The 25,753-nt window shown below is 43.0% G+C and overlaps 1 protein-coding gene across 5 annotated transcripts in view; it reads right to left on the reverse strand.

Annotated features, from left to right (window-relative positions):
- NOL4 (nucleolar protein 4) overlaps nt 1-25,753 on the reverse strand; it is a 260,409-nt gene that overhangs the window by 180,034 nt on the left and 54,622 nt on the right. For all 5 annotated transcript variants that reach the window (XR_008306611.1, XM_053248195.1, XM_053248194.1 and 2 more), the window contains exon 2: nt 8,904-9,053. Coding sequence is in view for 4 of the 5 variants with exons in the window: in XM_053248195.1 (XP_053104170.1) it covers nt 8,904-9,053 (150 nt within the window). In the remaining variant the exon portion in view is untranslated. The remainder of the gene's footprint in view (nt 1-8,903; nt 9,054-25,753) is intronic.

A 25,753-nucleotide genomic window follows, 5' to 3' on the forward strand; every position in this document is an offset into this window, starting at 1 on the left:
TCTTGATGGCAAAGGTCTGGCTTTTATACTTGCCGCAGACCCCCATTATGATGCTCTCTCCGTGATAATCTCTCCAAACTGTCTCCTGGAGGTTCAGGAACCTCCATCTCACCCTGCAGAGACCTCCTCCCCAAAGGGTGATGTGGTGCCGACAGTGAGGGGAGAACAGGAACACCCAAGAACTCCTCCTTTACCTTTCCAGACAATCCACCTGCATCCTGAGGTGTTGTTGGTGTCCCCATGAAGTTCCCCTGTCCAGCCTCCAGTTCACAGCCCAACCCTATGACATCCACACAACCAGCATAAGGTGGACCTCCTTTCTTGGAATGTGGCTGAGTGGTCTGTATCTGCCAGGGATGCCCAATTCTCTCACTATCTTTCCCACCATGACATTATTTTCTTCTTTTCTTTCTTTTACATATTTTTATACTGCCCAAAACTTACAAGAATCATGGACTGCTGTGGAAATGTTGCTCAATGGATTTCTCTCATTTTTAGTCAGGGCTGAATGAGGGATGGGTTGTGGAAGATCCAAAGGTGGTCTGGGAGTGTTTGTTTCTACCGCTCTTTGTGCAACATCAAGATCTCTCCCACTACTCAAGCAATATGCTATGGCAGTGTGAATCCAATTCAGCCATTGTTCCATGCTGATAATCAACACCTATCTTCCTCTACAATCATGGAAACCCCAGCTTAGAACCATCTGGGCTGAACCGATTTCAGCTTCTCGTACCCCAATGCGCTGGTGGTGCTGAGAGGTGACTTTAATGCAAGGCTGGGTCTCGATGATCACACCCTCTACACCAGGGGTGGGGAACCTTGGCCCTCCAGCTGTTGTTGAACTACAACTCCCATCATCCCCAGCCACAATGGTGGGAGCTGTAGTTCAAAAACAGCTGGAGGGCCAGGGTTCCCCACCACTGCTCTACACAAAGCATCAATGCCTCCTCCTAACCCTAAAACTGATGGACTTCTCCTCACCCGAATCTCAAAATCAGAGGTCAAATTTTGTAGGACTTTGTTTGGCTCAAACAGTCTCAAGGCTCAGTTTTTTTTTTAATCTTAAATGGTTCAACAGCAAGTGAACATCCTTTTGAATTCACCTTTCTGTCAGGCTCCAGAATGAGTACCATTGGTTACATAATTGTCTGCAGGGATCTGCTCCTATTTGTTGAGAGCCTAGAGGTTGTTCCTAAATTTGATAGCGATCACCTCCCAATCTTGCTGCAACTAAAGTCCTTCACTCAACAAACCCACACTGAGGATCACTATCAGCAACCTGGCACCATGACATGGAGGTCTGGGTGACTAGAGTCACTGGAATCAAAAGGGATACTAGAATGATATCCCTGATTGGGGAAATTGGCCAAAATTCCTAGACTTGCATACCAAATCTCCATGGTAAAAGTCTAGGGGAGCGTATTTCTGACTGCAGCTCACACTCTTGTGAGAGAGTGGTCCACAAGAGAAGCCCACTTGTGTGTCAGAACCTATAAAAGCATCAGAATGGGCTATTTCTCCCAACAGACTATCTCTCATGAGTCTGCAGTCTTTTGGGTGGACCTTTGAGTCAGTATCTCTGTGGGGACTCTCTTTTATTCTGGGATGTAGTTGACTGCCCTCCCCACGGGGAAAAGGGGACGTTACTGATTACTTGGAGGTGCTTCCTGTCTAAAACAATGGGGAAATTGGATTTTTTAAAAGGAGCTAGATAGGGAAATAGGCTTATCTTGATAACAAAATGGGTTGTAAGAAAGTTGTTCTGTTAGCCTTTGGGCATAGAAGAATCTGGAGAAGAAGATGACTCAGTGGCTTTAATGCCCAAGGGCGAAATGTGAAGATGTGTTTGGAAAAAGAAATGCTATGGAGATTTGGTATGCAAGTCTTGGGAGTGTCTTAAAGTAGTTATGTGGGAAGTCTATTTTGGGGTGTTGGGGAGCCTTTTGCAGATCCCGATAGAGATAGGAAGCAATAGCCATGTCTCCTTCCTTGCCTGACTCCCTAAGCTTCTCTTTAGCTTCAGTTCTAAACAATGTTCCTTTACCGGACTCTCTTGCTCTAAAACACAGGTCTAGCCATGCCATGCACCTCTTATAGTGGTGTCAAGAGGTAATCAGAAAGTCCCACATATGGATCCTAAACCAAGAAGAAGACCCCTCTTTCCTTTATAAAATCCCTTCTCAAACCACTTTGATTGAAACTAATAACATATTCAGAGAAATGTAATTTTTAAAAGTAGAGATGATGAATTAAAACAAGCTTACCTTTTCAGTTTCTAATTATCAATTAGCAAAGGACTTGTTTTTAAGGTGGGCTATGAGTGTGTGATGGCTTTCCCTGCCATACTTAGTAGGACAGACTACAACTTCCTCATTTCCACCAATCTGAGTATTCCTCAATTACTTAACCACCATAATGAATTTCCTCCCTTGTAGTAGGTGGTGTTTTGGCATAGGTGTTAACATAGGAAGTCAACAAGTTCACTTCCCATAACTCTGCAGTCCTCTCTTGTTTATGCAACTCCACCCCGAAGTTTACTCCCTAGCTGGAAAGCCAAGCCGTGGCCTTCCCACATGAGAATGCAGCTGATTCTCTTTGCTCTTTCCTTTAACTAGATTAATTTTATTTTATTTATTTATTTATTACATTTCTATCCTGCTCTTCCTCCAAAGAGCCCAGAGCGGTGTACTACATACTTGAGTTTCTCCTCACAACAACTCTGTGAAGTAGGTGAGGCGCAGAGATATAAGTGACTGGTCCAGAGTCACCCAGCTAGTATCATGGCTGAATGGGGATTTGAACTCAGGTCTCCCCAGTCCTAGTCCAGCACTCTAACCACTACACCACGCTGGCTCATTCGGGCTTCTCTGTATCTGTGCTCTTCTCCCTTCTCCAGATGGGCTCAATTTACTTTCCTTACGTGAACTTGTTCGGACTTTCCTTGTACTTTCTCCTACTCCCTTCTATGATCTTCCAGACCATCTCAATCTACTTCCCTTCCCCAAATTCACTCAAATCTGTCCTTTCCTTTCTCCCGCTCCTCTGGACCAACCCAGTTCTGCTTTTTCTACCTGAACCAGCTTGGGTTCTTCATTTCCTTTTCTCCACTCTCCCTCCAGTCCTCTAGACAGGCTCAATCAACTTTCGTTTCCCAAACTCTCTTGGTTCTCTCTCCCACTGACCTCCGCGTCCTCCTTGGATTTCCAGATCAGCTCAAACCACTTTCTCTCCCCAAACTCATTTGAATCTGTCTTTCTCTTTCTCCAGATCTTTTTACCAACCCTGCCTTCCTTCTGTGCTATTCTGATCCCTCTGTCTCCCTCCCTCAATATCCTCCACCCTATGGTCTTCACCCACTCCTCAACATTGCAGACCCATTTACTGTAAATAGTTAATTTAACAGAGGTCAGGCACAAGTGCCCAGACACATGAACCATCTTGTGTGCTCTGTGTCACATGGGAATGCCCTACATGTTTTACCAATATCCAAACCTCTACTCTATATTCAGTAAAGTATATTTTTACTTGGATTTTAAGCATGTGGTTGTGACTTTCTGGGGAACTGCCTGATTTATAACCTCCAAAGAGGCACAACAAAGCCCCCTCATAACACTTTGTTATTTTTATTCTTCATTAACTGGTTAATAAAAATATCTTGCTTCAAATTTTTCTGTTAAAAAAGCTGTAAAATGCAGAAATTGGCTAGATAGTTACAGATGCATAGGCATACAATTATCAGCACAATATGTAATTATTTCTCAATTATGTATAGATGTGATTAAAATTTCTGCATAAAAACAATAGATGAGGCAGATACAGATATGAAACGATATTTGAATGTACCTAGCTAGTTATTAATTTGCCTCTCTGAAATAGGGTATGAATGGTGCAGTATATCCTAGCAATTTCCATCCTAAAAACTAATTCAAAGAACTCTCAACACCATTAAGATATTTGATGGTCAAAAAACCTGCTGATTTAGGAACAGAGTTAAGGCTATCTCAATCTGGCTCAAGCTCCACAAAGCAGGGAAATTGGAACCTAAGGCTGATGCCTTAACAGACATACCATGTGATAAGTAATGATGTTGTATAATGTCACAAATTGTGCTCGCTTCCAACTTGCCCTCCTTGCACCCATACTTGCACCCATACTTGGGTCTTTGAGACCCAAATGAAGATGGGGAGGATGGAGTCCCTGGCATCAGCAAAGATGCTTCTCGTTGTCCTGCTCCTGTACTGTCTTGTGAAGGCAGTGTGGGTGCATGGAAGGCAAACTGGAAGTGCACACAATTTGTGACATTGCACAACATCATTAATGATCACATAGCACATCTGTTAAGGCATCAGCCTTAGGTTCCAATTTCCTGGAAGGAGGATTGCTGGTCTTGTGGTAGCAAGCATGAATTGCCCCCTTTGCTAAGCAGGGTCTGCCTTGGTTTACATATGAATGGGAGACAACTTGTGAGCGCTGTAAGATATTCCCCTCAGGGGATGAGGCTGCTCTGGGAAGAGTATCTGCATACTTGCATGCAGAAGGTTCCAAGTTCCCTCCTTGGCATCTCCAAGATAGGACTGAAAGAGACTTCTGCCTGCAACCTTGGAGAAGCCGCTGGTGTTCTGTGTAGACAATACTGAGCTAGATGGACCAATGGATTGACTCAGTAGAAGGCAGCTTCCTATGTTCCTGGCTTTGTGGAGCTTGAGCCAGACTGAGATAGTCTTAACTCTGGTCCTAAACCAGCAAATTTTCTGACCATCAGTTTTCCATGGTTTGTGAAAAGGAAATTCATAACTACAGTGTTGGCAATCCAAAACCTTCCCTAATGTCACATTTAATGCTGATTCTAATGAACACTGTATAATATAATGCAGTGAATTGCATTACTGTATATTATATTTTATCTATTTCTAAAACAGTTATAGGATATTCTACACCAGTGATTCTCAAACTTGGGTCCTCAGGTGTTATTGGACTTCAACTCCCATAATCCCCAACCAAAGGCCACTGAGGCTGGGGATTATGGGAGTTGAAGTCCAATAACACCTGAGGACCCAAGTTTGAGAATCCCTGTTCTACACTATAGTGGAGTCTTACAATAGTGTAGTAGAACCAGTGTGGTGTAGTGGTTAGAGTGCTGGACTAGGATGCAGAAATCAAGTGCAGTTTTCCTGTCAGCATTTTGACAATGCAAGGACAATGTTAACTGAAGTAATTCTGAAGAAGTTTGAGGAGTCATTCTGTGTCTGACAGATAAGAGAGGACAGGGGAGAGGGAAGAAAAGGATGCAGCAATCCTGGGCAGACTTATGCAGAAGTAAGTTCCCATACTGCTTCTCCACTACTTAGCTCTAACTATCCACCTGGCTTTCTCCAGCTGTCCACTCCATGTCTCCCCCTCTCACTCTTCCCTGAGAGTTCATTTTCCATAACTAAAGAGGCCTTGCAACCTGCAATATAATCCATTAACTGGCTCCCCCTACTGATGTCACACTACTGACAAAATGAGTCAGCATCCTGGCTTCATTATTAAAACAGTCATGCTTTGCATAACTTTGCTAGCACCTGTTTCCCATAGACTTTAATTGAGCAGGAAAACCTTAGTAACTTTTGAACTCCAGCTCGAAACTTCACCAGACCAAAAAGAGCAGCCTTCTGGATAACCTGTCAGAGTACATCAGTCATTTTCTCCCAAATGGTTGTGCTATGCTGTTCTAAAGATGGGTGCGGGGAAGGACCAAAGTATCTGTGTTCAGCACTTTTTAACCTACTTTAGCTGATGCACATTTTAACCAGACTTCCTTGAAATTTGGCACATCTGTAGACCTCATCAAGTAAACCACACATGCCAAGTTTCAAGTTATTTGCTTAACATTTGTCCTATTTATAAGCAATAGAATTTTGAGAATTATAATGATGGAACCTTTTTTTGCTGCTCACCTTAACTAAAGGGGTACTACTGTGCCCCTTCATTGTGATCAGTAAGGAACAGCTTTTCCTTTTCCCCTAAAGAGTGAACTGGACATGAACCCTGCAATGACCTCTAGGGATCAGCCACTCATCACAAGGTGACCAGGACCTAGAGGGGCCTTGAGGCAGGAAGTAAAGAGGTTCTTTGTTCTTGGCAGTGGGAGCCAAGCACGTGAAGCAACAGGTCGGCTGGCCAAGCCATGGCAGCAACCAGGAAGTCTGCAGGGGCCTGAAATCTCTACCATGGTTTTGGTGAGTTCAGGAAAGAAGTCAGGGCTTGGCTTTGGAGAAGCTCTTGTACTGAAGGAGTGTAGACTGGCTGCCGCAGGGGCGTATCTAGGGTAGGGCAGGCAGGGCATGTGCCCCAGGCGCCACTTGAAGGGGGGGCACCATTTTGTAAAAATAATTTTTTTTAAAGGCTGCCAAAAACAAAATGGCCACCGTGCATGCTCAAATGGCCTCTGTGAGGCCCTAGGTCATGCCAGGCTTTGTAGAGGCCATTTGAGCATGTGCAGTGGCCATTTTGTTTTCAGTGGCCTTTTTTAAAAAAAAAAAGATTATTTTTAAAAACGGCCACTGCACATGCTCAAATGGTCCCTGCGAGGCCCTAGAGGCCAGCGGGGTGAGGGGGAACCTTTGCAAAAAAAACACCCAGCCTTTAGGAAGCCCCCCAAAGGGGCTACGGGTAAAAATAATAATAATAATAATATAATATAAGACACTGTACACATATTCAGATTGGAACTATGTACAGAGAATCAGGGCTTGTGAATACTGAACTGACGCTTATGAGCTAGGATTGTATTCATTTGCTCTTACTTTGCTTCTTGTGATAAGTGAGTTAAATGGGATGTCTTGCTAATATGGTTATTAATGGTGAGTTTGTCTTTGAATCACTGTGAAATCCTTAATATTAAGGCCCACTGGGAGTTTCTTGCTCTCTTTCTCTCATTTTAACTGTCTTTCTGAAAGACTAGAATATATTCCAAGCAGTGACACAGTTTACTCTGCATATCCTTTAATTATTTACAGAGTATCTGGGAAAAGTCAAATTCTCCATTGATTTTTAAAACTTATGTAATGGTGATGCTACAATGCATAGTAGAGAATTAGACAGGCACTTCTGTTTAGTTTTCCAAGTACAGCTCCACATAGTATTTGGGTATTTCATGAGCCCCCGCATACTGAAATTTGTAGTTTTCCAGCATTTTTTGGTCTGGCTAAGTCCACTGCTAAATAGTTTTTGAAATATTAAAAGATTAATGAGCTTGACTTGTATTTTTCAGCTGACATTATGGTAAAGTTATCTGAAAGATGGGTGTCAGATGCTTGGACAGGGGGCGCAATTTCAGTGTTTGCCCTAGGCGCTATTTTCCCTAGATACGCCTCTGGGCTGCCGATATGTTTCTGGGCAAAATACAAGGTGTGGGTTATAACCTATAAAGCTCTAAACAGCTTTGGCCTTGGATATTTAAGAGAATGTCTTCTTCGTCATGAATCCCACCACCCACTGAGATCATCTGGAGAGGTCCGGCTGCATTTGCCACCGGCTCGTCTGGTGGCCACTCAGGGACGGGCCTTCTCCGCTGCTGCCCCAAGGCTTTGGAATGTGCTCCCTAGTGAAATAAGATCCTTCCCATCTCTGACAGCTTTTTAAAAGTCTTTAAAAACACATCTCTTTACCCAGGCTTTTAATTAATATTGTTTTAATGGTTTTAATGCTGTTTTAAAATATTGTTTTAAAATTTTTAAATTGTTGTAATGTTTTAAACTTTTTGTTTTAACTAATGTTTTATTTCTGTTATTATTTTGTTGTAAACCTCCCAGAGACATAAGTTTTGGGCGGTATAAAAATATGTTAAATAAATAAATAAATGAATGAATAAATAAATAAATAAATAAATAAATAGCTTAGCAAGGGAACAGTGTGTTAAGCAGCCCACGTTAGATTATTTTGATTTTGTGCATTACAAGTCCTTACAACTGGTCTATTGTGTTTTATCTGTAACGTAAGAATGCTGAACCTGTGCCCTTTTTATCCATCCAGGGCACTGCAAAAGCTTCAGTAACCTTTAAATGTGCTTTTAAAGGTTCCTGGCAACTGGGGGGTGCTTTTTGGAATTATCTTTGCAACTGGGTAACCATGATTTTAAAGTGCACCACTCAAACTATCAACTGGAGTGCTTTTTGAAGTATTCTTGCAAGTACTGAGTGTCCCTGTTACCTGTAACTAAAGCTGCTAGAGCCTCAGACTGGAGCAGTCTGTAGTCTTTTTTTTTTTTTTTTTTGAGGGGGGGATAAAGTTTTCTCTGTTTATTCTTTGTAATCTCACATGCCTCTGAGTGGAATTTTAACTCAGGAAGAAGGGGTTTTACTCTGGTGCAGACATGCCTCAAGGTTTATGTTCAGCAACCTACCAAGTTTTCTCACCACGCATAGGCTGCACGTGGGAGGTTTTGTATTTTCCCATTGGTAAATGAAAAGAAAGAGAGTTCCCTGGACATTCACCCAAATCCAGAGAAGAGTTAATTACAAACTCTGTAATTAGGGTGTGCTGGCATCATATTTCCTACCAATTTTAGTTTGAAAGGAACAGCCTTTGTTGAGCAAACATGGAGGGAATGAAGCAGCATTTTTCTTTCCTCCATGTGGACTTGCTCTGAAACAAAGGCTGAGCTTAATTCCACCATTCACTATCCGCTATTCGATACACCTTTAAATAATAAAAATAACATACCATATATATTTCCCCATTAAACATGGCAATTAGAGGTATTAAAATGCATCTAAAGACTTTCTATAATGTTTTAACAAAATATATGTCGTTTTAGAGATCTATGGTTCACTGAGAGTGCAAGAGAAATTACAAATCTATGCTATTTTAATAATAGATTTCTAAGTGTACCCATGTTTTTCTGAGGTTGCATTACTTACTGCTTTATATGTTCTTTTTTGTCCAGCATGTTTTCTGATTTGTTCTCCATTGGGTCCAGTTTCCACATGCATGGAGTAGATAATGTCAAAGAAATCTTCAACAACAGCTACCCGTCTCAAAGATAGTTTCTCATCTACACCAACTCCATCCTAGGGGAAAAACGAGAGAGGGCACAGGATTCACAAATGAACTGTCAGAAAACATACATTGCTTTAGTTAGAGCTGATGAGATAAAGACCTTTGCATTGACATCTGAAGATCACTATCCCAAAGTAATTCTTAGCAGCACAATCAATGACAGTACCATTGTTATTACACAATAAAAACAGAATCTTCAGAATAAAATTCTGAGTGGGGAAAAACTTTTAAAACATGTACTTTTATTTAAGTGCCTTTATACTAATTATAATTTTCATGATATTTAAAATATTTCAAAACTTTCCTGTACTTGATGTAGAATCACCACCATTCAAAAGCCTTTGTCAAAAATGTATCTAATTCATGTCTAATGTGAAAAAGGAATGCTTCAAAGAAAGTGAGATTTTGCCAGAAACACTTGGAAAAGCTGTTTATAAAATAATTGTTTATGTGTACAAAGTACTATTGCAGAAAGTGAATTGTACCTTAAAATCTGCCTAGAATAAATATAAAATATGGTTTCATATCACCACATCAGAAAGTAGAAGTAGATAGTTTCATTGGTTTGTAAAAAAATGGAATACTGGGGCTCAAGTCTGTCTAGAACAGGCCTGCTCAACTTAGGCCCCCCAGTTGTTTTTGGACTACAACTCCCATAATTCTCAGCCACAGCAGCCAATAGCCAGGGATTATGGGAATTATAGGCCAACATCTGCAGGAGGGCCGAAGTTGAGCAGGCCTGGTCTAGAAGCACTAGCCCATGATCTGGAAACTTTCCCCTCTACCTCTGAAGTGTGAGGACTCATACAACTGTATGCATAGAGGCTCTCCACATACATTCTAATAAGTGCCAATTGATCAGAGGCGGAGCCTGTGACCAGGGGCGTATCTAGGGGTAGGGCAGGCAGGGCACGTGCCCCGGGTGCCACTTGAAGGGGGGCGCCATTTTGTAAAATTAATTTTTTTTAAAAAAAGGCTGCCAAAAACAAAATGGCCACCGTGCATGCTCAAATGGCCTCTGTGAGGCTCTAGGTCATGCCAGGCTTTGCAGAGGCCATTTGAGCATGCGAGGTGGCCATTTTGTTTTCAGTGGCCTTTTAAAAAAAAAAGATTATTTTTAAAAATGGCCACTGCAAATGCTCAAATGGTCCCTGCGAGGCCCTAAAGGCCAGCGGGGTGAGGGGGAATCTTTGCAAAAAAAAAAACCAGCCTTTAGGAAGGCCCCCAAAGGGGCTACGGGTAAAAATAATAAATATATATATATATATTATAAGACACTGTACACATATTCAGATTGGCACTATGTACAGAGAATCAGGGCTTGTGAATACTGAGCTGATGCTTAAGAGCTAGGATTGTATTCATTTGCTCTTACTTTGCTTCTTGTGATAAGTGAGTTAAATGGGATGTCTTGCTAATATGGTTATTAATGGTGAGTTTGTCTTTGAATCAGTGTGAAACCCTTAATATTAAGGCCCACTGGGAGTTTCTTGCTCTCTTTCTCTCATTTTAACTGTCTTTCTGAAAGACTAGAATATATTCCAAGCAGTGACACAGTTTACTCTGCATATCCTTTAATTATTTACAGAGTATCTGGGAAAAGTCAAATTCTCCATTGATTTTTAAAACTTATGTAATGGTGATGCTACAATGCATAGTAGAGAATTAGACAGGCACTTCTGTTTAGTTTTCCAAGTACAGCTCCACATAGTATTTGGGTATTTCATGAGCCCCAGCGTACTGAAATTTGTAGTTCTCCAGCATTTTTTGGTCTGGCTACGTCCACTGCTAAATAGCTTTTGAAATATTAAAAGATTAACGAGCTTGACTTGTATTTTTGAGCTGATATTATGGTAAAGTTATCTGAAAGATGGGTGTCAGATGCTTGGACAGGGGGCGCAATTTCAGTGTTTGCCCTAGGAGCTATTTTCCGTAGATACGCCTCTGCCTGTGACTATGATGCTGCCTCCTTATGCACAGTCATTTAGTCTAGATTCATATCTGAAAAAGGCTTTTGTTGTTACTCAATAGTGAGGGAAATGCACTTTGCACTTGCTCATAATGGACTCTTCTATGTATTGTTGCTTCATGGGTTCTTGGGTTGAACCTTGACACTGAGAACACTTGCCAGGGCTGAGCCATGTTAATTCCTGGGACAAAGTAAGCCCTGGTTTCATCTTCCTTTAAAAAAAAGAAATATATATCTACAAAAAATATCCAAGTCACTTCCATTACTATCCCTTTGAACCGGTTAGGTGACAGATTATTAAAACGGACTGTGAATGCAATTCTCACAAAAGGAAATTTACAGTGACCATACATTTCCAAATTTTTCTGCAAAACATTGCTACTAATTGGTTGTGCTAAGTAGAGTGCTTATTAGCAGACCAGACAGACACCAGCAGGTTTAACTTTTACTGTGTGCAGGAATTTGACTTTATAGATTCCATAGTTAACAGTGCCACCTACATCTCAAAACCTTGCAACTGATGTTCACATCATTACTACCTAACAAGCAAAAACAGCGTTTCTCTTTTCCCATATATTGAGCACTGCCTCACACAGTTCCCATCCAAAATTCTCAGTGTAAGAATGAAGGTGATGAGATATTTGATGAGTACCATTTTAGAAAACATTCAGAGTGGATGCTCTCTCTTTTTAAATTGCTCCTTCCTTACTCATATAAGTTTCATTCTAGCAGCCCAAACTTAAGGATGTGTCCAAACAAGATATTTTTAATGTGATCTGCTACTCATGTTTGTGCAAGAAGTTGGGCAAAGTTTGTGCTCCTTTCAAGATTCTTTCCACACAAATGTTAAGTACTTCATTAAATAAACAAAAGCATTTCCAAGCCATTATCCTGCCCCCCTTCCTTTGTTATTATGGGCTCGTTCAGACAATACCTAACTGAACCATATTATTAGAAAGGGAACACACCAAGAGTGTGCCTGTCATGATGTCTTCTGCTGATGTTTCAAGGCCTTCTTGTCATGTCTCTTTATAGTGTGTGTGAGGGGCTGTTCATCTGAATGGGCACCCTACACATGCTCCATTCAGATGAACAGTTCACACCATGCAATAAAGGAAGGACATCAGGACATCCACAGAATATGGCAGCACAACAGGCACACTCTCAGCATGTCCCCTTTCTAATTGCATGGGCCAGTAAGCTATTGTTCGAACCAGCCTCATATCATTTTTCTTTTCAAATGTGGAATACAGTGCAACATTCACACCTGCCCCATATGTCTTTACAGTGCTATTTCCAGGCAGTTATCCCCTCTTTTGTATGTCTGAATAGGGGATGAGGAATTTTTCACCACCAGCACAGTTGCTGACACACTAAAAAGACACTTTTCTCCACTTATAAACAGTCACAACTATTTGTGCATAATAGAATCATAGAAAATAATCCTACTTAAAAACATGATATGGCTGGTAAAGAAGATGGGTAAGCTGAAATTTTTAAAACCAAGGAGAGTGGGCACAGATAGGCAATATGCTAAATACATATTACATTTGTTAGTTATGAGCTAACATAATACAATATACTGTCTTCTAAGAGGTGCCTTCAAAGGATTCCTGAATAACAACAGTTTGTTTTGATGAGTGACCAGCTTTGACAAGAGTTACAATCCAGGGGTCACCTTTGAATGTGTGTAATGCCGTCACAGATGCACAACAAGGCCCCTGATATTTTTGTGTGACAGCAGCTCCTCACACTACTTCACAAACTGCTTCAGAAGTAGTTTCAGAAGAAACCAGTTCTGAATCTCCCTTAGTTTAAAAAGTGGCTTCTCAAATGGTGCTGTGACAGCTGTTATGGGGGCGGGTGGGGGGAGAGATCAGATGCCCCACTGCTTGTAGAGCTCACCACATGGCCCTCTAAATTGCAGCCTGTATTCGGACAGCTCTATATAGATTTGTATCAGTACATTTGAAGCAGGTGTAGATCACCACCCTGATGGTAACATATTAGTTGAGTGCTGATCAGAGTATCATTCGTCAATTTAGCCTCATATGCTATGCTAGCATTATCATTTGGCTCAGTTTTTTAAATTAAAAAATGCCATTGTTTTATGAGTTGTGCATTGACATTAATCAATATGCATTGACAATGAAAGACCAAAAAGAAAAAGGCAGAATTGCAACAAATTGCTCATGTGCCAATTCTGAAATTAATTTTATAGTTTCTCCAAGTTAAACTGGAAGGCAAACAAAGGGGAACACAGGGTAGAGCCAACTCATGGGACAACAACAGTAAATGGACCACTGGACATCTGCTCATCCCTAATTCTTACTTTGGCAGGGGTTGCATCTGGTAACCCATCAAGTTTCTGTTTGTATCCACCCAGAGTAGGCAAACATGAGTCTGTCTGACTATGAATATGAAAATTTACAATGTGCCATCCTAACAGTTGCTTTTGTAACACTTTGGCATTTTCAGAAAAGCCTTGGATATAAATAGTGGTCAAAACAAATTTAATTTGGTCCTCTCTTGCAAGAAAATAATAAGCTGCTGCTTATTATCTATTGCTTACATTGATTGATTTGAAAATAGATCATTTTCATTTTAAAAAATTCTGTTGTGGGCATAAATGTCAAATTTGGAACACTTGCAATGTTTCAAAATGATTCCTGAGCAAGAGGGAGAGAGCAAACATGCAGTATTTTACTAGCTTGATTGCTTTTCCTATTTCCATAATTCAACACTATTAAGTCATAATTGTCTGCAGAATTCTTACAGTAAGCACACAGCAGAGGTCTCTCAGGTGAAACTTTAAAACAGAACTTGTTGAAAAAAATTGCACATTTCCAGAGAATGTGTTCATACATATGCATGCAATATACAGGTGAAACTCGGAAAATTAGAATATCGTGCAAAAGTCCATTAATTTCAGTAATGCAAATTAAAAGGTGAAACTGATATATGAGACAGACGCATTACATGCAAAGCGAGATAAGTCAAGCCTTAATTTGTTATAATTGTGATGATCATGGCGTACAGTTCATGAAAACCCCAAATCCACAATCTCAGAAAATTAGAATATTACATGGAACCAAGAAGACAAGGATTGAAGAATAGAACAATATCGGACCTCTGAAAAGTATAAGCATGCATATGTATTCAGTACTTGGTTTGGGCCCCTTTTGCAGCAATTACTGCCTCAATGAGGTGTGGCATGGATGCTATCAGCCTGTGGCACTGATGAGGTATTATGGAAGACCAGGATGCTTCATTAGCAGCCTTCAGCAATTCTGCATTGTCTGGTCTCATGTCTCTCATCCTTCTCTTGGCAATGCCCCATAGATTCTCTATGGGGTCAGGTCAGGCAAGTTTGCTGGCCAATCAAGCACAGTACACTGTATACTTTTCAGAGGTCCGATATTGTTCTATTCTTCAATCCTTGTCTTCTTGGTTCCATGTAATATTCTAATTTTCTGAGATTGGAGATTTGGGGTTTTCATGAGCTGTACGCCATGATCATCACAATTACAGGTGAAACTCGGAAAATTAGACTATCGTGCAAAAGTCCATTAATTTCAGTAATACAAATTAAAAGGTGAAACTGATATATGAGACAGATGCATTACATGCAAAGCGAGATAAGTCAAGCCTTAATTTGTTATAATTGTGATGATCATGGCGTACAGCTCATGAAAACCCCAAATCCACAATCTCAGAAAATTAGAATATTACATAGAACCAAGAAGACAAGGATTGAAGAATAGAACAATATCGGACCTCTGAAAAGTATACAGTGTACTGTGCTGGATTGGCCAGCAAACTCGCCTGACCTGACCCCATAGAGAATCTATGGGCCATTGCCAAGAGAAGGATGAGAGACATGAGACCAAACAATGCAGAATTGCTGAAGGCCGCTAATGAAGCATCCTGGTCTTCCATAATACCTCATCAGTGCCACAGGCTGATAGCATCCATGCCACGCCGCATTGAGGCAGTAATTGCTGCAAAAGGGGCCCAAACCAAGTACTAAATACATATGCATGTTTATACTTTTCAGAGGTCCGATATTGTTCTATTCTTCAATCCTTGTCTTCTTGGTTCCATGTAATATTCTAATTTTCTGAGATTGTGGATTTGGGGTTTTCATGAGCTGTACGCCATGATCATCACAATTATAACAAATTAAGGCTTGACTTATCTCGCTTTGCATGTAATGCGTCTGTCTCATATATCAGTTTCACCTTTTAATTTGCATTACTGAAATTAATGGACTTTTGCACGATATTCTAATTTTCCGAGTTTCACCTGTATAACAAATTAAGGCTTGACTTATCTCGCTTTGCATGTAATGCGTCTGTCTCATATATCAGTTTCACCTTTTAATTTGCATTACTGAAATTAATGGACTTTTGCACGATATTCTAATTTTCCGAGTTTCACCTGTACATGACTGAATATCTATATCTTCTTTCAGATCTACTGGTTTAATAAAAACCCATTTAATCTGTGGAATCAACGATCTTACCCACAGGGAAGGTTTTTTCACCAGGAGCAAAAGGGGCATCAACCCTTAAGAACATAAGAACATCCCTGCTGGATCAGGCACAAGGCCCATCTAGTCCAGCATCTTGTTTCACACAGTGGCCCACCAGATGCCGCTGGAAGCCACAGGCAAGAGTTGAGGACATGCCCTCTCTCCTGCTGTTACTCCCCTGCAACTGGTACTCAGAGGCATCCTGCCTTTGAGGCTGGAGGTGGCCTATAGCCCTCCAACTAGTAGCCAATGATGGACTTCTCCTCCATGAAGTTATCCAAACTCCTCTTAATGCCATCCAGGTTTTTGGCTGTCACCACATCTCGTGGCAGAGAATTCCACAAGTTGATTATGCATTGTGTGAAAAAGTACTTCCGTTTGTTGGTGCTAGATTTTGTGGCAATCAATTTCATGGGATGACCCCTGGTTCTAGTGTTATGGGAAAGGGAGAAGAATTTCTTTCTATCCACTTTCTCCACACCCAAGCCCCAGGTGTTGTAGCCTTGCCTCATAAGGAAGGTGCTCTAGGCCCCTGATCATCTTGGTTGCCTTCTTCTGCACCTTTTCCAGTTCTACAATGTCCTTTTTTAGATGTGGTGACCAGAATTGTACACAGTACTCCAGGTTTGGCTGCACCATAGTTTTGTATAAGGGCATTATAATATTAGCCGTTTTATTTTCAATCCCTTTCCTAATGATCCCTAGCATGGAATCATAATAATCCCCTGTTTCCCTCTTCCCTCTTTCCCCTTCCCCCACCCCCAAACACACAGCATTTTTTCTGCTCTCTCTCTGTCTCCCTTGTTCTCTCCTCCTTTAACTGAGTGGACACAGTTCCACTTTGTTCCACCAAATTACTTAACTTACTCTGGCCCCTGGGTTCAAAGATTCTAATCCAAATACATATAGGCAGAGTAGTGTTTGCCACTGCTCAAAACTCATAAGGGGAGATTTTTACACCTACCCCAGCTACAGCAGAAGTGCACAAGTAAGGGAGCACTGCTATTGTCTGGAGACATCGAGTTAAAGTTTGAAATAAAGTTGTTTGTTTAGGAAATCCATCAGAGATAGATTAAGACCTATCATGCCTCATGGCTAGCAACATACAGGAAGTGGGGAAGGGAGAAGAAGGAAGTCTTTCTCCAGGTGAGAGAATAAAACCTAACAACAGGGAAGTAGAATAGAGGAAGCATAGTCAGAGAGGACTGTCTCTACCCCATAATGCCCCTAGTGGTAAATAGGGTTGCTGGTGCTAAGAGCTGATGTCATGCAGGAGCTGCATCTCCAGCACCTGGGACCTTGAGGAGTGGCTTGGTAAGGTTAACCATGGCAAGGGCAGGAGTGGGGGAAGGTGCAAAAAGTCAGAACTTACTGTTGCCAGGACAGGCAATCATGGTGGGACCAGCCAAGGAAGTTTTAATTCTATCACTGTGTGTCTATGTGAGGCCTGCTGTGGCTCATTGGTCTCCAACAGGATAAGCAATCATCAAAGAAGTGGAGACGCCATCAAAAGGAGAAATCATGTTTGGGAGGAGGTAGCTCACTGGCCCATACCCAAGGAGGAAGAGAAGCATTCCTTCCTAACAACTGCAGAGAGAAATAGGAGACAGCTTTAGGAGTTTCAGGCGGTGGAGTGGTGCCGCCTGGGGAGAAGGCACTCCTTGTGAGTCCAGATGTCAATAACCACCAGCTGCTACTAAGCAAAGATGCCAGGATACTTTGGGTGTGAAGCAGCACCCTGAAAGGACTGAGTCATCTGGAGTCAAGGTGGGACAGAGGAACACCTGTATGTCTTCATCCATAACAGGAGGGCAAGGCTGGTATCAGATAACTATATTATAAATAAAGAGCTCTTGAACCTATTTCTCCTGTTCTGTGACTTTGTTTCCTCCATGATCCCAGTTAACTCAACTTGATTCTTGGGATATAGAGTTGCCCACTTGGGGTGACTCAGACATCACAGGGTGTTACCTCCTCATCACAGGCAGTGGCTCACCTCTTCAGGCCATTGATTTGCTAGAGCTTCTGAGACTGGTTCCCTGTCAGTGGCAGAGCTGCAGTCACTTAGTATCTTGAGCCCTGGGGCTCTGAAAGGAATTTCCTCCCCCTGACAGGTAGCTGTCAGTGCTGCCCAGGTAGGAAGTGCTGACCTGTCTAAATAAATGCATCTATGTCTCTGGGAATTTTCTGGACAGTTGTTGCCAGTTCACTCAATGAAAGCTTTCATCAATTTATGCATACTGAGTGGAGCTGATGATGGTTTGGTTTTGCAGTGATTGGGAGATGTGTCTGATGCCATCAGACATAATGTGGCTCTGATTCCCTGAGAAATGTCTGCTTCTATTCAGCAGGGCTTCTAAAACTGTATCACAATGATGGAGACTGTTACCTGCCTACTGTTAGCTCCACCTACAATTAGTTCAACCTATTTCTACCCCTGGCTCTGCCTACCATGAGCTGGCCTGCCTCTGCCCCAGTAGGCAACAGTCAGCACCTCCTATCAAACTACAACTTAAGTAAACTCTAAAATTTGTTGTGCTTTGATGAACTGAACTGTCAAAGCATAGGGAACATAACATACAAAACAAAGTTTAAAACATTTTTTAAATCAAATAACAGTTTATAAAGTCAAGAGGATTTACTGAATAATCCATTTCTCCATCCACCTGACTCAGTACTTATAGGAATTGATCCATTCAGGAATATGACAAATCAAACCATCATTATTGTTTCTTCTATATACACTGGATCAGTGAAGAAGTAGAATCTTCCAATGTAATAACTTTCTACAGGAATTGGGATTATCTAATATATGTGATAAGTCTGGGGTTTTATCAGACCTACGTTAGTATAGCCCATCCCAGAAGACAGCAAACATAACGATACACTTGCTATTAGAGCTCCACTAGGTATGAATCAAAGTATCCTGGGAAATCAATGAAGCTTTGACAACCCATGATCTGACTCTTAGCCTGTGGCAGTGTGATAATCTAGGCCTGTACATTCGGCCTTTAAATTCTCTAGATAGACAGCATCATCACATGTTTTCACCCTTTATATAGCTAGACCCTCTAAAATGGAACATGGTTTGATGATCTGGTAAAATTATGGGGAAAATACAGACCCAAGGTCCTTGTTATGACTTTGTGTGGGCTATGCTGTTTTCCCTGAATATAGCATCCAAATTTGAAGACTTTTCAACAGAATGTGCAAATTGTTATTTTGTCAGAAAAAGAGAGAGATTGGAACATATTCTGTTTTTAGCTAAGATGATTCAGAAAAGTAAACTCTAGCAGTGAAATAACAACATAAGGAATAAGCAGATATATAAGAAAAGATGTGGATGCTAGAAAAATGGCCACAAACTACCTTTCCCCCTCTCTCATAGATCTCTACTTCTTCTTATAGGCTGGGTTCAGGCATACAGGATAACCACAGTTAATTGTGGACAGGGTTACAATTCCTAACTCCAATTTGGGCCGCAGACATTCAACAAACCGTGGGCAGCAAAACTGCAGTTGCAGGAGAGAGGAGCCCCTCCCTGCCACATGGCCTCCCAGCCTGATCCCTGCCAGTTCCACGGCCAGACTGTGAGCAAAGCGTCACCACATCAGCAGGGCAGCCAAGATTGGCTATTATCTTGAAGGGGCGTGCCAAGCGTGGTTGTGCATTTTCAGAGCGTTCTGCCTGCCCACCCTCAGCAGGAAAAGGGCTTTTTGAGCCCTTTAAATGCCCTGCAATGCCAGTGCTGCTTCTGCCAGCCATGGCACCACGCCCCCCCCCCCAAGTAGCCATGCCCACCGAAAGTATGACGCAAACACGAATTCCTGAGGGGGCGGGGGGATGGAATGCTGCTTTCAATACAGGAGGGGAGGGGGAAAACTACATTCACTAGAATGGGATATGGAAATAGGGGAGGGCAAAGGAAGCTGGGGGTGTCTATCCCACCAGGACCAGAGAAGATGTTGTGAGGGGAGAACCCAGCAGAGCAGTCCAGCCAGATCCATCACAAACCCGCTGCAAGCAGCTTACTTCTCAGTGGGCTATCATGAAAGGGCCAGTCTACTGGGGATATGCTGTGCCCACCAAGGCACTATACCCACCCATGGATTTCAAGCTCATGAATTGAGCTGCTCACTTACCCACCAATGAACCCAAGGGGGCCCCACCATCATGGGGCCCTCAACTTTCTCTGTTTAAAAAAAAAAAGGAAAAGGAAAAACTCTCCACTGCCTTCCTTTCCCCAAATCCCTCTGAAGCCTTGCATGCACCCCAGCAGACACCCTCACACTCTATGTGCCATAGCCTGGTCACATACATGACCACGGAGTGGGCCAACAGGCCTGCACATTTACACAAATTATAGATCTGCTCCATCTGTGCTCCATTTGCCAAGAAGCCATGCAGGGAATTGCAGGAGAGGGCATTTTCCTCTGCTCCCCTGACCCCAGGGCTGTTGGCTTGACTGCAGGAGCCACAGGTGAGGGTGCACCTGTGCACAGGTGTGCCTGGGAAGGCAGATGACTCCTTTCCATGGCAGCTTGGCTGCCATCCCCAGGACCAGGAAAGTAGTCTCTTTTGACACCTGCCCACCACTTCCCAATGCATGGCAGCATGGCACAGCTCTAATTAGAGCACCCATGGCCTGATACTCTCATGAGCAGGAGTAGTCTGCGTAGGCAGACTAGGAAAAATCAGCGTAGGCAGACTAGGAAAAAAGACATAGGAAAAATCCTTCCAAAAACCTGGATTGATTATACTGGCCCTGCTGATGAGTAAGCCTGGGTTGTAAACCCCACCACTACACCTGGGGAAGTGGCTGGGCCCCACTTCCCCACCCTCTCTTTGTGAAAAATAGTACTGATCCCCCTGAACCTCCCCACCTTTTTCCCCTGCACAGACTTCAGTGCACCCAGAGGGCATCTAGACACTCCAGGGGTCATTGCCTGGGCATGTGCACAGAGGGGAGGGGGAGGCACTGAGAAGAACCTTTAAACCCACTCAAGATTTCCCGGGTCCCACTCCGTATCACACCATATGCAGATCTTCCAGTGCTGGGATTGGAATGGGACAACTCACCATCGTCAACTCTCCACCGGTCAATTGGACGCAGCCAACTCGCCACAGGGACAACTCACTGCAGGGAACAACACAACTTCCCCTGCAAGCCTGTCCTGTCGCTTTGGCTTTCGATCCTGAGGGGACAAGCAGGAGGGAGGCGAGAGGAAGCTAAATTTCCACCTCCCACCCACCAAAGCATGTCTTTCATGTTCTGCAGTGAAAGGAAGAATCTCTCTGCATTCCTACCTGTGGGGTTGTGCCTCATAAGAGAGGTCATCCGGGGATTTGGAATGAGTTGTCAGCAATATGCGGATGACACTCAGCTCTTATCTCTCCTTGTCATCTGATCCTAGGGAGGCGGTGGATGTCCTGAATCGGGGCCTGGAGGCCGTGATGGGTTGGATGTGGGCTAACAGACTGAAATTGAATCCAGATTAGACGGAGGTTCTGTTGGTCAGTAGAAGAGCCAATCGGGATGAGGAGATTTTACCGGTTCTGGATGGGGTTGCACTCCCCTTGAAGGAGCAAGTACGCAGCTTGGGGGTACTACTGGACCCGGCTCTGCTTTTGGAGGCTCAGGTGGAGGCGGTGGCCAGGGGTGCCTTTGAACGGCTTTGGCTGGTGCGCCAGTTGCGTCCCTTTCTCGAGAAGGCAGATCTGGCCACGGTTACCCACGCCTTAGTCACGTCGCGGCTGGATTACTGTAATGCACTCTACGTGGGGCTGCCCTTGAAGAATATCTGGAAACTACAGCTAGTGCAAAACGCGGCAGCGAGGGTTTTATCCGGAGCTGCCCATTGGGAACATATCACCCCCATTTTGAAAGAGCTGCACTGGCTGCCGGTTTGTTTCTGGGTCCAATTCAAGGTGCTGGTTTTGACCTTTAAAGCCCTAAACGGTTTGGGCCCGGGGTATTTGAGGGACCGCCTGCTCCCAAGGGTTGCTGCCCACTTGACTAGGACATCTGGGGGGGCCCTGCTCCGGGTGGCGACAATGAGGGAGGCCCGGCTGTCGTGCACTCGGGACAGGGCCTTCTCTGTTGCTGCCCCTAGACTCTGGAATGCTCTCCCGGTGGCCATTCGTTCCTCAGACTCCATCACAGCTTTTAGAAAGCTTTTAAAGACTTGGCTTTTTACCCAGGCTTTTACATAATCGTCTTTTTCTGCTGTTCTTATGTGTTTTTATCTGTTGTCTTGTTTTTATGCCTGATTTTAGCTTGATGTTTTTACTGCTTTTTACTGTATGTTTTTAATTTTTGTAAACCGCCTTGGGTTTTCTTTTAACGAAAGGCGGTATAAAAATGTAAAAATAAATAAATAAATAAATGAATAAAACAAGTTAAATGTCAGGTGTGAAGCCTGCACCAAAGCTTTAGAGCAAGCGAGCTGCCATTTTCCTCCTCATATTGCCCCTTTGCAGGTCTCCCCAAAGCAGCAGCAGACCTTGCTGCTAAGTTCTCTTATTAAAGCAGACTGCACTACTACAATGTCATATTTAGATAGCAGAATCAAAATCTGAGAAGTGTCACAAATGTTTTTGTTTTTATTTTTACTATTGCATTTGAGTCACCTCACTAGAGGTGATAAATAGTTCAGATTGGTGACAAATAGGAAAAAGGGACTATTTTGATCCAATATGGCATTCTGGTCATAATACTGCTCTGGAGTCAGTAACAATTATACTGTGGACTTGCAGACATCTAGAAGCCTGAGCATGTATGCACTTATCCAAGCTCTGGCAGTTGTTCAGGGCTGGGCCCAGAAACAGTGTGGGGAAATTGATCCACACCAGACATTTCAGTTCTCATGAGGCACAACCCCACATGTATGAATGCAAAGAGATTCTTAGACAGTCTAACACCACACCAAATACAAGCATGTTTTGACAATTGCGTGATTATTTTGAAACCCCACAGTGTCCAACAAGAGGCTGTCTTCTATATGGGGAGGATGCTAGGAGATATGCCAGTTTTCAACGTGCAGATAATGCCTCCCAGATGAGATAAGTGATGCAGGGAGGATACTAGGAGATATGCCAGTTTTCAACATGCAGATAATGCAGCCCAGACTACAGCCCAGTCTCTTGTTCATGCAAAAATAAATTAACACATAAAAGCCTAACAGTCTATACAATCCTGCAGAGTGAATGATTGGAGTGGCATCTTGATATCTGCTCTGCCATGTAAGCAGTTTTATGCTAGTCCATAGGATGCGGTGAGTTGTACTTTTCTGCAGAGAATTAAAAAACAACAATACAACATGCACACACACCTTGGCCAGGAAATCTCCTCCTAAGAGTTTTGCTAAACAATTCAAAATTCAACTGCATACCAGATCCCCCAAGTGTTCTGTTAATATTCCTGGGATACACGTGAGGTAGTCTGCTTTAATAAGAGAACTCAGCAGCAGAGACCCTCAAAGGGGCAATATGAGGAGGAAAATGGCAGCTCACCTGCTCGAAAGCTTTGGTGCAGGCTTCGCACCTGACATTTCACTTCTCATTTATTTATTTATTTATTGTTAAATTTATACCCCACCTTTCATAGTGTTTGTGCTTGTGAACACACGAGATTGTTGCTCCCTCCTCGGGGAGCAAAACACTGAGTGCTCTTGTGTCATCCTGTGCCCTCGCCCTACTGTTTGCCAGGTGGAAGAGCAAGGGACAGTGTGGGAATCAGGGATGCCCCTGAGTGGCTTGCAGCTTTACAGGTTGGCCGGTCTGGGATGGGGTGTGGTGGCATCCCTGCAGCCTGGCAACTCCATAGCTGCATCAGTTTTCTCTAACTGAAGGTTCCAATTGCAGTCTGGCAAGGCAAAATGGAGTTAGCTTTCAGCCCATAACCATGGTTTTGCATGTTCAGGCATACTGCAGTTACAACTTCAGCCAGCTATAACTGCAGTTATCCTGTACGTCTGAACCACCTGGCCATAGTGTACAACCCAGTTACTTCATTCATTGTTCTAAGGAAATCAGAGGTTTGTGAGGGCAATAGCTATTTGTCAAGTTGGCAGCGAAGAAGACCTCTGGCTGAAGTACTGTTCCCCTGTCCCTTACCTTAGACAATAAATAACATTTTAAATTAATGTTCAGCATTGGCACTGAATCTCTGTTTCCCCAGACCCAGATCCATAACAAAACAACCTGAACTGTCTGAACCACAATGTGACAATAGTCGATCAGGTATCAGACTTCTGAATTACAGGTTTGAGAATGACCCTCCACTCTTCCAACTTGTTAGACTGTGCTGGAAAGATTAATCCTGTAGTGTCAGAACTAGATGACCTAATCGTCTCCATCTATGATTCTGCAATGCAGCAGCTGTACAGCAGCTTGTTGTAAACAGGTTCATTGTTTCAGCACTGTTCCCAGTGGACAACTGCCTCTTTCCCAAAACTACTGCTATAACAAACTCTTAATTGGCACCTAAGCTAGCAATCTCAAGGAAACCAAAGGGCAGTGCAATAGGTCCACCAGTTTTGCCTTTAGTACAGTTGAAGAGGCAGGCAGACAAGAAGTCCTAAGTGATCTTTTGTTTCTTTTGCATACCTTTGATCCTGGGTCTGAGTAAGGTTTGCTTTTGCCAATATGGAGCAGCTGTGATAATTTACATCCAGTTGCAAGAACAGAACTGTATTCAGGTTGTGTTGTGTGAATCACAACACAGCCTGGATATATGCCTACTATTCAGCGCTGAAGTGAAACACAGGGGTCAGATAATGTACCCTACTAATAAGAAGAACAGCCCTTCTGGATCAGGCCCAAGGCCTATCTAGTCTAGCATCCTGTTTCACACAGTGGCCCACCAGATGCCTCCGAGAAGTCCACAAGCAAGAGGTGAGTGCATGCCCTATGCATCTTGGAAATATCTACAATATTTCTCTTCTCCCTCAAAATCTATTTAAACACTTCAGCAAAGCAATATGATGAAGCTGTTAAGGAACTTTGTGCTAGGCTTCTTAGCCATATGATGTTAGGAGATTTTAGAGCTGGAAACCCTTCATGAATGAATCTTAAAACTTGTATTATATATACTATTATCGGGGATTCCCCAATGGGCTACAGGCTGCCTCAAGAGATCAGGCTGGCATTTGGGAACCTACCCTCCCAGTGTGGCTGGTGTCGGATCCTCCCAGCTGTGCAGCCCTGGAGGTGGCTGCCTGGCCTCCACAGTATAGCAGCATGCTGTTGCTTGAAGATGGCAAGTTGTTGCTGGATCAGGGGCAACTCACACAAGATCTCAGCCTGAGTTCTCATGAGGTTTGCCCCACTTGCCAAGGTTATATAAACCAGAGCTGGCCAGTGATGAGGGCCCCTGATTGAGGCTCATTGAGGGGACAGTCCAGGAGGAGAACTGCCAGGAGAAGGAGCTCTGTGACTCACTTGAAGAGCTGGAGGCAGCAGTTCCCTGGGGCAGTCTGTGAAAGGAACAGATTGTAGGATGGTGGAATAGTGCTTCCCCCAGTGGCCATAATTCTGAGGCCGTCTGGAACCCTCTACACAGGAAGAGATGGAACCTTACAACTATGCATCATTTGTGAGTAAGGCTTTAGATTTCTGGTAGATGCTTAAAGTCCAAGTTCTGAGAATCCCTTGGTCAATAAACCCTGGCTATGTGCTATGCACAGGTTAACAACTAGCTACTTTGTTTGTTTGGAATACTTACATACCACTTTTCAACAACAAAAAAGTTGTCAAAGCAGCTTACACAGCAAAGAAATAAGATGATTTCCTGTCCCACAAGAGCTATAATCATTAAATGGGTGAGGGAGACACAGAAACTCCAGCAGACAGTCACTGAGAGGGGTCCTATGCTAAAACTAATAAAATCCTAATTCTATTGAGAATTAGAGAGATAGCGACTTTGGATTTAATCCTGTGTGGTGCCCAGGACCTGGTGCAAGATGTCAGAGTTGCAGAAGCATTGGGTAGCAGTGACCATTGGGTAGCAGTGTGAAGCATTGGGTAGCAGTGTGATCCAATTCAGCTTATATGCGAGTGGAGAATTGTCAAGGAAGTCCAACACAGATGTGTTGGACTTCAGAAGAGGAAACTTCTCAAAAATGAGAGGAGTGGTAAGAAAGAAGTTGAAATGAAAAGTCAGGAGAGTCAAATCATTCCAAAAAGCATGGAACTTATTTAAAACCACA

The sequence above is a fragment of the Hemicordylus capensis genome, chromosome 4 (assembly GCF_027244095.1).
Source record: "Hemicordylus capensis ecotype Gifberg chromosome 4, rHemCap1.1.pri, whole genome shotgun sequence".
Classification (NCBI taxonomy): domain Eukaryota; kingdom Metazoa; phylum Chordata; class Lepidosauria; order Squamata; family Cordylidae; genus Hemicordylus; species Hemicordylus capensis.